The following is a 13473-nucleotide window of genomic DNA, read 5'->3' as shown; positions in this document are numbered from 1 at the left end:
CCCCCCCCCGCCCTGCCGCCAAAAAAAAAATCTCCATCGAATTTTCCCCATGAAAATACTGCTTGAATCATGAAAATTTTCACTTTGCAATAAATTGGGGATATTTTTTCCATATCACTGAATATTCTTCTGTTATTTTCTTAGATCAGTCCATGGTATTTCATTACATGGATGAGTATAATTTTATTGTGCTCTTCTCTGGTGGTTACTGTTCCAGGGGATCTCTTGCACCCTGGACTGTTGAGTGTCACTCGAGGGTCATTGTGAATTTGCTTGTTGTGGCCTCAGGGATCTTGTGGCTCCTGGGTCCATTCTTATCTTAGTTTCTTGACTTGGGTTCTTTTGTCATTTGGTTCCATGAACTCTGCATTTTATTCCTGCAGGAGCACAGCCAAAGCAGATTTAGACTCGGGGGTTTTCTTGACATCATTGGGTCTATGTTTTTGTTTTTGTTTTTAAGTTGTGTGTTGAAAGATTAGGAACCTAACCTAGCTTCACACCAACTACGTGAATGTGCTGCAGTAACCCTCATGGGTGATTACTCCGCATCTGTTGACGCAGCACAGCAAGGAGACTAACTGATTTATGTAACCCTCCTCTTCCTTATGTTCCCGGCAAGTCGTCTGTTGCTCCCACACACCGGGAAGAAATCTGGGCAGTTGAAATTGGCCTCTGGCACTTGAAAGACTGTACAAGTATTACTATGCAATTATTTTTCAATCAAACCGATGTATTTTATATTTTAGTTTTAGTTTTAGTCTGGAAGTCATAAGTGGGAAAAGAGTAAGGAATTCATAGGATAAGAAAAAGAACAGGTAAGTTTGCCTTTCCCAGGTTATGTGAGATGGGTGGCAAGGTCAGGAGTGCGGTGGCCTCAAGCTGACTGGTTTCTTCATGTTATTAGGTGAATCATCAGCTGAATGCTGGTCTCCAGCATGTACACAGTGCCTGGCAAACAGACAGTGTTTATTTTTTAATTTTATTTATTTTGATTATTTAAAAAAAATTTTTTTTAATGTCTATTTATTATTGAGAGACCGAGAGACACAGAGCATGAGCAGGGGAGGGGTAGAGAGAGGGGGAGACATAGAATCCGAGGCAGGCTCCAGACTCCAAGCTGTCAGCACAGAGCCCGACGCGGGGCTTTAACTCACAAACTGCGAGATCATGACCTGAGCCGAAGTTGGTCACTCAACCAACTGAGCCACCAGGGCGCCCCCATTTTGATTATTTTTAATATAACTTGTCAAATTGGTTTCCACACAACACCCAGTGCTCATCCTAACAGGTGTCCTCCTCAATGCCCATCACCCACTTTCCCCTCCCCCCCCAACCCCCATCAACCCTCAGTTTGTTCTCAGTATTTAAGAGTCTCTTATGGTTTGCCTCTTTCTTTTTTCCCCCTTCTCCTCCCCCATGGTCTTCTGTTAAGTTTCTCAAGATCCACATATGAGTGAAACATATGGTATCTGTCTTTCTCTGCCTGACTCATTTCACTTAGCATAACACTCTCCAGTCCATCCACATTGCTACAAAAGGCCATATTTCATTCTTTCTCATTGCCAAGTAGTATTCCATTGTGTACATAAACCACATCTTCTTTATCCATTTGTCAGTTGACAGACATTTAGGCTCTTTCCATAATGTGGCTATTGTTGAAAGTGCTGCTATAAACATTGGGGTACACGTGCCCCTATGCATCAGTACTCCTGTATCCCTTGGGTAAATTCCGAGCAGTGCTATTTCTGGGGCTTAGGGTAGTTCTGTTTTTAATTTTTTGAGGAACCTCCACACTGTCTTCCTGAGTGGCTGCACCAGTCTGCATTCCCACCAGCAGTGCAAGAGGGTTCCCTTTTCTCCACATCCTCTCCAGCATCTATAGTCTCTTGATTTGTTCATTTTAGCCACTCTGGCGTGAGGTGGTATCTCAGTGTGGTTTTGATTTGTATTTCCCTGATGAGGAATGACCGTTGAGCATCTTTTCATGTGCCATCTGGATGTCTTCTTTGGAAAAGTGTCTATTCATGTTTTCTGCCCATTTCTTCATTGGATTATTCATTGTTTTTTGGGTGTGGAGTTTGGTGAGTTCTTTACAGATTTTGGATACTAGCCCTTTGTCCGATATGTCATTTGCAAATATCTTTTCCCATTCCATCGGTTGCCTTTTAGTTTTGTTGATTGTTCCCTTTGCAGTGCAGAAGCTTTTTTATATTGATGAGGTCCCAGTAGTTCATTTTTGCTTTTATTTCCCTTGCCTTTGGAGATGTGTCGAGTAAGAAATTGCTGCAGCTGAGGTCAAAGAGGTTTTATCCTGCTTTCTCCCCTAGGGTATTGATGGTTTCCTGTCTGACATTCAGGTCCTTCATCCATTTTGAGTTTATTTTTGTGTATGGTGTAAGAAAGTGGTCTAGTTTCATTTTTCTGCATGTTGCTCTCCAGTTCTGCCAGCACCATTTGCTAAAGAGACTGTCTTTTTTCCACTGGATACTCTTTCCTGCTTTGTCAAAGATTCATTGGCCATACATTTGTGGGTCCAATTCTGGGTTCTGTATTCCATTGGTCTATGTGTCTGTTTCTGTGCCACTACCATACTGTCTTGAGGATTACAGCTTTGTAGTAGAGGCTAAAGTCTGGGATTATGATGCCTCCCGCTTTGGTTTTCTTCTTCGATACTACTTTGGCTATTCAGGGTCTTTTGTAGTTCCATTAAAATTTTAGGATTGTTCTAGCTTTGAGAAGAGTGCCAGTGCAGTTTTAATTGGGATTGCATTGAATGTGTAGATTGCTTTGACATTTTAACAATATTTATTCTTTCAGTCCATGAGCATGGAGAGTTTTTCCATTCCTTTGTGTCTTCTTCAGTTTCCTTCATAAATTTCTATAGTTTTCAGCATACAGATCTTTTACATCTTTTTTTTTTTTTTTTTTAGCTACAAGAGTGTCTAATATTCTGCCTGGTGACTTGTGTTAATTTCCACAGTTCCAGCTGATGTTATGTTAATTAGTTATATGGCTACTGTCTATGGACTTTTTGGTAACTACTGGAACATAACACCAAAGATGTGTCAGGGTCAACTAGTTCTGTGAAATTGGTTCTTATAGATAATTCCATGCACATTGCTATGACTCTACTTGTTTTCAGTTATAGGGAGGGATTTTCTGATATTCCTAGCTCTTGTGGCCAGTAGCACTTCTTTTCTTCTTGAATATTTTTCCTTAGGACACTCATAAGATTTAAATTTGTTTCCTGTTGGGTAAGAGTAAGAAAGACAATCTCCACATTTGTATCAATAGTCAGTAAGTACATCATAACTTAGTAACTGCTAAAGTAATTAATTTTCGTGTTGCCAGTATCACTCAATTGGTAAAATATGAATCTGACATATTGGCTGATTGAATTAGACTTGATTCTGAGGTTCTCTGGCCTCAAATTCCTTTGAATAATTCCTTTTTTTAATACAACATCTTTATTGAGATATAATTCACATACCATACAATTCCTCCATTTAAAGCATACAATCTACAGTTTTTAGTATATTCAGCTGCATAATATCTATATTCAATAGAATTGTGCAACCATCACCATAATGAACACAATATTTTCAACATCCTTCTCAATCCCCATATCTGTTAGTATTCACTCTCTGGTACCCTCCTACTCTCTTGCCCAGCCCCATGCAGGCATTAATTTCCTTTAGTCTGTATAGATTCACCTCCTCTGGATATTTCATATAAATGGAATCATAAATATTAGTGACTTGCTTCTCTCATTTAGCTTAATGTTTTTAGGATTTATCCATATTGTAGCACGTACCAGTATCTCATTCATTTTCAGTGACAAATAGTATTCCATTGTGTAGGTATACAGTTGTTTATGCATTCTTCTGTCAAAGGACATCTGGATTGTTTCCACTTGGCTGTTGTGAATAATGCTTCTGTAAGCACTCATGGAAGTTTTCATGTGGGCATTCTTTATTTCCTGAATATACCTGAGAATGAAATTGTTGGGTCATATGGCAACTCCATGTAACCATTTGAGAAGCTGCCAGACTAGTTTTCCAAAGTGGCTGCACCATTCTCCATTCCTACCACCGTGTATGAGGGTTCCAATTTTTTCACATCCTTGCCAACACTTGTTACGATCTATAACTTGGTATGGCCACCCTACTGGGTACGAAGCAGTTTTCTCACTGTGATTTTAATTTACACTTCTTTAATAAGGTTGAACATCTTTTCATGTGTTTTTTGATTATTTGTGTATCTTTTTTGGAGAAATGTCTATTCACATCCTAATTTCCTAATTATAATATGTTAGATATTATTCTACTCACTTTCTAAATGTTAACTCTCACAATAATTCTCTGAGTCATTTTCCCCCTACTTTGCCAGTTATAGATGAAGAAATGAAGGCATGGAAATTTAAGTAATGTGCTTATGATCGTTTGTAGATCATAACTTGTAGTAATTTGTAGAGTTAAGACACGGATCACGCTACACTGCCTCATACTGTAACAAGCTAGGGACAAACAGACCAATGGAAGAGACAAGAAAAAAGTATGCGTGCGTGTACAGGTATGGGACTTCACATAATAAGTAGAATGCGTGTCTTTTGTCAAAATTTGCCCAATTTATCCCGTCTTAAAATTTTTTTTATCTTGGGGCGCCTGGGTGGCGCAGTCGGTTAAGCGTCCGACTTCAGCCAGGTCACGATCTCGCGGTCCGTGAGTTCGAGCCCCGCGTCGGGCTCTGGGCTGATGGCTCAGAGCCTGGAGCCTGTTTCCGATTCTGTGTCTCCCTCTCTCTCTGCCCCTCCCCCGTTCATGCTCTGTCTCTCTCTGTCCCAAAAATAAATAAACGTTGAAAAAAAAAATTTTTAAAAAAAAATAAAAAAAAAAATTTTTTTTATCTTAACTAATAATAAAAAATATCTCTTTGAAAAAAACGTCTAGGAATTTCTGCTGCTTGGTGCCACAGCCATTGAAGATCACCTTCAAGCACGTGTTCCAGAAACGATAACAACTTTACTGAACGCAAACATAAAAATATGGGTCCTGACAGGAGATAAACAAGAAACTGCAATTAACATAGGTAATAGATACAAAGTTTTTAAAAATCTGGTTGAACAGGTATTCTAAATATATCCTAGTATCAAGAATGAATGAGCTTCCTTCAAGTAATTGTTTTATATGTCTTTGGGGAAAATGGAGTGCAATGGAACCTTGCCATCGCATGGCAAAAAATTTAAACAAACCAAGCAAAGCAAACTGTTGTGTCTCCTTCACATTGTTGAAATAGAGACTGCAGAATGCTGACATGAGTAGTATGTAGTTTCTTGTTCCTTTCCTTGGAAACCTGAAGTTATGGCATATTTTCTCTATAATGTGTATACCTATCTTTGTATTATATATGTTTATTCATAAATATTTTGATTATTAGAATATTCAGCTGTTTTTTCCCCAAGCTCCAATGTCACTTTTTTTGGCCCCTTTCCCCCTTAACTTTGCTGTGTGATTGTGTCTTAGGGTTGAGGTGTGCAGAATAGGAGTTGAAAAATTAACTGTTAGCTGTGCATATTCAGATTTCAGTGGTGACAAGGAATTGAAATTATGATTTTTTTTCATACTCATCATGGCATCCAGCTCTGTTTAGATGAACATATATGATAAAATGAGTCTGTGTGCACCAGACACCCTTCACTTGTTGTCTCCACTCATTTGTTTACTCTGCATTCGTTCATTTAATGAATATTGGACGCTTACTAGATATGAGGACACTCTAGGAGCTGGGAATGAAAACTTGAGTAATACTCTCTTTCTTCATGAAACTTATATACAAGTAGAGAAGATAAAATTAATAAGCAAATCACTGCGTATTATATTACAATCAGTGCTAAGAATAAAAACAAAGAAAGGCATAGCAAGAGGTAGAGAAGGTAATTAAATAGAACGCCTTTTAAGGAGGTGACTTTCGAAGCAGAGACCCAGATGGAAAGAAGGAGCAAGCATCGGGAAGGTCCCTGGGATGAGTGTTCCAGGCCAGGAGTATGGTGAGCGCCGTGGCCCTGGTATGGGCGTGTGTGTGCTCGAGGAACAGTCGAGAGGCCGGTGTGGTTGGAGTACAGGGAGCAAAGCAGAGAAGACAGCAGATGAGAATCTGCTGTAAGAAATGTGTACCCTTTCAAGCAGGAGAGGAATATGGTCTCATTTGCGTTTCAACAATATCTGGTGGCTACCCTGTGGAGGCTGGGCCGAATCAAGTCAGGAGATCAGGTAGCGAGCTTTTGCGGACATCTAGACAAGAGACGGTGGCGACTTGCACTAGGATGTGATGGGAAGGGGAGCGAGGGACCAAATTCGGGGTACATCTGGTAGGCTGATCTGTCAGCCCTCACTGATGAGGTTGCAGTGGGCACAGAGGAGTCTTTCAAAGAGTTTTGCTGTGAAGGGGAGCAGAGAAATAGGGTGTAGCTGGAAGAGAACACAGAGTCAGTGAAGGGTTGGTTATTTTTGAAGGATCGATTTTAACATCTCTAAACATCAACTTCTTCTTGTCTGTAAAATGGGGATAATGATAATATTTTTAACCTCATAGGGCTCTTGTGAGGATGCCTTGAGGTAGTCTCTGTGAAGACCTTAGCTTGAGGTGCAGCATTCACAAGTCCTTCACGAATGCTAGATATTCATGTAATTATTAAGGACTCAGAGGACGATGTAGTCACTCATTTATCCACCTGGCAAATATCTGAGGACACACTACGCATATGCTCTCCTTTGGCCAGCTCTCCCGTATTTTGGCTTTAGTGTGACTTGCTATGTTTCTTGATAACCATGACCTCAGTGACCACAGTAACTCAGTGTATATCCTGTGAAGGGGCTTAGCTGACCCAGCACCACAAAGGAGAATGACTGCTCTCTTCCTATCTTCCTAAGTGCACCCTATCATTCTTTACAAACCCGCAACCTGAGGACTGTTTGTTTCTCCTAAGCCTTCAACTGTCTCCTCAGCTCAGGACTGAAACCCTACCTAGATGAGACACAGCCATTGTTATTAGTAGCGGAATTTTTATCCTTACTGAATGAAACTTATTTTTGTTAGGAGAAGTCTGTAATTCACTTGAAGGATTCTTTGCTCAGAATAATGGATTCTTAGAAAACCGCCATATTAAATTGCATCCATTCAAAAAAAAATGTACAGTAACTCTGGTGGACTTGAAGGAAGAAAGGAAACAAACTCTCTAATTTCTTAAAGCAGGGCTTGCAAACATCTGGAAGAATCAGGCAGGATAAGAGTGAGGGGCAGTACACACGTGTCGGAGGAGGAAGCCCACAGGGGGAACACTGGCCCCCCAGGGACAGTGTAGTCTTGCCTTTTGGAAATGAGAGTCCGCTGTTGGCACAGGTTTTTTGCTTTTAAAAGATGATTCAGAATTCTGTATTTTGATGCGGAATATCTTGATAACGTAGATGTGGGCTCAAATGTATAAAATTCTGTAAGGGCAAAGCAAAACATGTCTGTTGCCTGAAGGCAGCCTACAGTCCCCTGACACCTTTTGAGTACTGGGTCCCAGAGTGAATTTTATTGTCCTCCCTTAGAGGCTACGCCTGCAGAGACGAGCTAAAAATGGAGTCAATGAGCTTTGATATAAACCAAAGAGCATGCTGATATAATTTGTTTTCTTAGAGGCTTTCCGGGCCATTTTCTTTTCCAAGAAATGCAGTAGCCTTTGGTTAGAGAGCTCTCACCTTACTTTCATGAGTCTGAATGGGGGGGAATGGATTCAAAAAGAAGACTGAGCTGTGTCTGAGAGCTGACATCTTTGTATCTTTCAAAGATAATCTAGAGCATAGTGGTTTAAAATCACAGACTTCGGAGTTACAAAGACCACGTTTTGAGCCTGAATCTTCTGCCTTTGCATTTACAAGCTTGTGCTTTTGTGGGCTTTTCTAATCCTCAATTTCCTCATTAACAAAATGGAGATAACCATGATACCTCTGGTGATTGTGACCATTAAATGAGATGCACATGTACGGTTCTTTCTGAAATACTGGGTACAGTGAGGGCTTTAAAAATGTTAGCTGCTGCCTTTGTGAATGTTGTGGCAGTTCTAATCACTGCCATCTCTCACGGAGCTCAAGTTGGCTAATGCTGTGCACTTAAAAGACTAAACAGTCTTGTTACTGGTTACAAACAAAATTGGATCAAGGACTTGGCAGGAGGTTTACTTACTGACATACGTTCAGGAATCAGTATGTCAGGATCGGGTTTGAGGACTCCTGTCACGTTTGTTGTCTGTTTTCTAAGACTACTAGTTCTATTAACTTCTGAAAGCTTCCTTCCTTCCTTCCTTCCTTCCTTCCTTCCTTCCTTCCTTCCTTCCTTCCTTTCCTTCCTTCCTTCCTTCCTTTCCTTCCTTCCTTCCTTTTTCTCTTTCTTTCTTTCTTTCTTTCTTTTCTTTCTCTTTCTCTAATGTTTATTTTTGAGAGAGAGAGAGAGAGAGAGAGAGAGAGAGACGGAGTGTGAGCGGGGAAGGGGCGGGGAGACAGGCAGACACAGAATCCAAAGCAGGCTCCAGGTTCTGAGCTGTCAGCACAGAGCCCGACATGGGGCTCAAACCCATAAACTGTGAGATCATGACCTGAGGCGAAGTCAGATGCTTAACCGACTGAGCCACCCAGGCGCCCCTGAAAGCTTTCTGATAACACAGTTCAACACAATCTGCTGCTTCTCAACCTCAGCAGCATTTATACTATTATATTTGGCTTACCAGTATGTTGTTTTTTTTTTTCCTCTTTTGTGTTAGCTTTGATTCCTTAGGTCTTAAGAGGCTTATAATACATACCTGTCGTAAATCTTCCTTTGCACCCAATATGATGCTGGGTACGAGTAAGCCATCAGTGCCTGCATACTGATTTAAATTTTCATAATATATGGAGACTTTTAATTTTATTTATTTTTTTTATTTCAGACACTTTTTGCTTCAAGTTTTTATTTAAATTCTAGTTAGTTAAAATATAGTGTTGTATTGGTTTCAGGAGTAGAATTTAGTGGCTCGTCACTTAATATATAACACCCAGTGCTCATTCCAAGTGTCCTCCTTAATACCCATCACCCGGTAAGCCCATCCCCTCCCACCTCCCCTCTGGCAACCTTCAGTTTGTTCTCTGTCATTAAGAGCCTCTTATGGTTTGCCTCCCTCTCTCTTTTTCCCTCCTTCCCCTACTTCATGTTTTGTTTCTTGAATTCCACTATGAGTGAGATCATATGGTAGTTGTCTCTGACTTGTTTTGTTTAGCATAATACACTCTAGCTCCATCCATGTCATTGTAAATGGCAAGATTTCACTCTTTTTGATGGCTGAGTAATATTTCATTATATGTGTGTGTATACATACATATATGTGTGTATGTGTATATGTGTGTGTGTGTGTGTGTGTGTATCTCACCTCTTGTTTGTTCATCCATCCATTTGATGGACTTTTGGGCTTTTTCCATTTGGCTATTGTTGATAATGCTGCTGTAAACATTGGGGTGCATGTGTCTCTTTGAATTGGTATTTTTGTATCCTTTGTGTAAATATCTAGTAGTGTCATTGTTGGGTTGTAGGGTAGTTCTATTTTTAACTTTTTGAGGAACCTCTCTACATGGAGACTTTTTAGCCTTTGTTTATATAGAGCCAGCAGCAGCAACAGCTTCAGGACAGAAGAAGTTTCTTCTTGGGGGCAGCACTGGAACCGACAGGTGGAGGCTGGCTTGTCTGTGTCTGGCACAAATATTAATTCTCCAACCCGCATGCTGGTACAGAAACTGACAGCATTAGGCAGTTAACTTTGTCAGTAACTTATTACAAAGTAAAAGTGGAAACATGAACATTGCAATAAAATTTATCAGGAAATCTTGGGGCGCCTTAAATCAGTCATTTAAGTGTCTGACTTCAGCTCAGGTCATGATCTCATGGTTCCTGGGATCAAGCCCCACATTGGGCTCTCTGCTGTCAGTGCAGAGCCTGCTTCGGATCATCGGTCCTCTCTCTCTGCCCCTTTCCTGCTCCCCATATTTTTCTCTGAAATATAAGTGAACATTTAAAAAATGTATCAGGGAATCTTTAGAATTCTTAGAAGAGTTTAGAAACTCTGGTTTTGAAAACTGCTGTAGCAATGCAAAGCGAATATCCACAGGCTTCAAAATAGAAATTAAAGATCATTGCATTCTTTAGGGAAAAAAACCACGATTTACACAGGAAGCATCAGATGAACCAATAACTGATGAGGAAGATCATTTAAGAATGATTATCTCCTGGGGGGCCTGGGTGGTTCAGTCAGTTAGGCATCTGATTCTTGATTTTGACTCAGGTCATGATCTCACGGTTCATGGGCCCGAGCCCCACGTCAGGCCCTGCACTGGCAGCATGGAACCTGCTTGGGATTCTCTCTCTCTCTCTGCCCCTCCCCCACTCATGCTCTCTTTCTCTCAAAAATAAACTTCAAAAAATTTTTAAAAGTGGTATTGTATAAATTTATCTTTAAACGTTTTCAACATTTATTTTTGAGACAGAGACAGAGAGAGAAAACATGGAGCAGTGGAGGGGCAGAGAGAAGGGAGACACAGAGTCCAAAGTCGACTCCAGGCTTTAAGCTGCCAGCACACAGCCCGATGCAGGGCTCAAACCACGAGAACTGTGAGATCATGACCTGAGCGGAATTCGGATGTTTAACCAACTGAGACACCCAGGTGCCCCCTGAGGTGTATACTTTGATCATCACGTTGAAGGCTTTGAGCATTGGGTGGGTTTATTTCTTTTAACCACACCTAGGATTTTATTAGTACAGTAGGAACAATATGTTGACATAGTGGCTTGATACAACAGAACTTGGATTCCTCAGGACGTGGAATTGATACACAGTATGAACTGAATCTCATGTCACAGAGAGATAATAAAAATCCACAGGCATTTAAAGGTACAGATTTAGCCATTAGTTACATGCCGTTTCCCAACCATTTCTACTTAAATTGCTGATTAAGATAAAAATGAAGCGATGTTTCAATTTTTTCCCTCCACAATCCCTTGCTCAGTGTTTGTGATAAGCCTCTAGACTTTGAACTAGTCGTAAGACAGTATGGTGAATAGAGAATATAAGTAGATTTTTCATTAAAAACATGAACTCATGGAAGGCAATATGTGACCTCTTTCTTTGTCACTTTGTAGCATATTCCTGTAAACTGTTATCAACTAAAATGCCTTGTATTCGATTGAATTCAAACTCACTCGAGGTAAGTGACTTTAAAAATTCTATTTAATACGAGTATACCCAATTTGTTACTTGAGTGTTCCCCAACACCTTAAAATCTACGTAAGTTGTCTTGAACTCCTACTCAAGTCCACTGGAACATTACCTCTGGTTCTGACTTCTTTCTTTCTTTTTTTTTTTTTTAAAGATTTTTCTTTACATTTTTTTATTTTTGAGAGACGGGGAGAGACAGAGCACAAAGGGAGGGGCAGAGAGACACAGAATCCAAAGGAGGCTCCAAGCTCCAAGCTGTCAGCACAGAGCCCAACGCGGGGCTCAACCTCACAAACCATGAGACCATGACCTGAGCCGAAGTCGGACGCTCAACCGACTGAGCCACACAGGCGCCCCTCTGGTTCCCACTTCTTGCCTCATTCTTAGGCTAGTCCTTCATCACCCTGTTCCCAGCATCATACCAAACCCAGCACTCAGATACTTGATTTTAAAAATGAAAAAAAGAAAAATATGTGCATATAGCAGTCTTTACCAGAATTTTGAGTAGATACCTGGCATTTACATTGCAAGAATGAAAGGATTTTGGAATCCAATACTGAACATCCTTGCCCTTAAAAATTAAATGGCTACAGCCATTTATTTTCTGTTAATTTTTTTTACTGTATAATTTTCATACTCACTTTAAAGAATTTTAAATAGATTTCATCTATTACATTTCATTCTTTTTTTTAAATGTAGTTCTGAGTTTCTGACACATATCATTATTATTCTCCATGAAAAAACTTTAAAAATATTTCTACTGGGCAGATCAGCTGGTGATGAATTTCCTGGTTTTGTGTGAGAAAGTATTTCTCTTTCACATTTGAAGGACAATTACACTGGATATAGAATTCTAGGTTGGTATTTCTTGTTCTTTCAGTACTTCCTTCTCAACTGTGTAGTTTCTGATGAGAAGACTGCTATTTCTTACTTTATTCTTCCCTTCTGGCTTCTTTCAACATTTCTTCTTTGCCTTTGATTTTGTGGTTTGAGTGTGATATGCCTAGGTATAGATTTTTTTTTTTTTTATCATGCTTGGTGTTTTCTAAGCTTCCTGGGTCTATGGTTATGTGTTTGCCGTTAGTTTGGGAACATTTTTAGTCATTAGTACTTAAAATTCTCTTTGTTTTGTTCTCTTACTCTTCTCCTTCTGGAATTCCAGTTGACTGTATGTTGTTAGATCTTTTAAATTGTCCCACAGTTCTTGAATATTCCATTTGGGATTTTTTTTCTAATTCTTTTTACTGTTTGTATTTCAGTTTGGGAAATTTCTGTTGACATAATTCAAGCTCATTAATTTTTAGACTGTGTCCAGTCTATTGTTGGGCTCAATAAGGGCAATCTTCTGTTACAGTGTTTTTTTTTTTCTAGCATTTCATTTTTATTCTTTAAGTGTTTCCATCACTCTGCTTATCTTCCCCATATATTGTCTATTTTTCCATTACAGTCCCTAACATGTTAATCATAGTTTATTTTATTTTTAAAAGATGTTCATTTATTTAATTAGAAAGACTGTGAGTGAGGGTGGGGCAAAGAGATCATGAGAGAGAGGATCCCAAGCAGGCCCTGTGCTATCACGAACGGTGAGATCATGACCTGAGCCAAAATCAAGAGTCAGACACTTAACTGATTGAACCACCTAGGAGCCTCAATCATAGTTTTTTTAAATTCACTGATACTTCCAAAATCTGTGTTATCTTTGAATCCGGTTCTGATGCTTGCTTTAGCTCTTCAGATATGGTGCTTTTTCTTGCCTTTTAGCATGTCTTGTAATTTTTTGTTGAAAGCTGGACATGATGAATCTGGTAATAGAAATTGAGCTAAAGGCCTTTAATGTAAAGTTTTATGCTAATCTGGCCATACTTAATGTTTGTTGCAGCTGCACACACAAGAAGTTCCAATTTTTTTTTTCCATAGACATAGCAAAAACAGCCTGTAATTCATAAGGATCACAAAACACCCCAAATAGCCAAAGCAATCCTAAGAATGAAGAACAAAGCCAGAAGCCTCATACTTCCTGATTTCAAAATATATTACAAAGTTACAATTATGAAAACAGTATGGTACTGACATAAAGACAGAGACCAATGGGAAAGAATAGGGTACAGAAATAACCCATGTATATGGATTACAGGGATGCCAAGAATGCACACTGGGGAGAGGACAGTCCCTTCAAAAAATGGTGTTGGAAAAGC

At 39.6% G+C, this 13473-nt stretch overlaps 1 protein-coding gene across 1 annotated transcript in view; it reads left to right on the top strand.

The window, feature by feature from the left end:
• LOC124506879 (phospholipid-transporting ATPase IB-like) overlaps positions 1–13473 on the top strand; it is a 188388-nt gene that overhangs the window by 64992 nt on the left and 109923 nt on the right. Inside the window, exons 23-24 of the mRNA XM_047072938.1 lie at positions 4950–5088; positions 11203–11267. Coding sequence (XP_046928894.1) covers positions 4950–5088; positions 11203–11267 — 204 coding nt within the window. The remainder of the gene's footprint in view (positions 1–4949; positions 5089–11202; positions 11268–13473) is intronic.

The sequence above is a fragment of the Lynx rufus genome, unplaced genomic scaffold, assembly GCF_022079265.1.
Source record: "Lynx rufus isolate CCGP_SWC_20201006 ecotype Redwood Valley unplaced genomic scaffold, mLynRuf1.p SCAF_1, whole genome shotgun sequence".
NCBI lineage: Eukaryota > Metazoa > Chordata > Mammalia > Carnivora > Felidae > Lynx > Lynx rufus.
The sequence above is the reverse complement of the archived record's forward strand: the minus strand, read 5'-3'. Positions and strand labels throughout refer to the sequence as shown.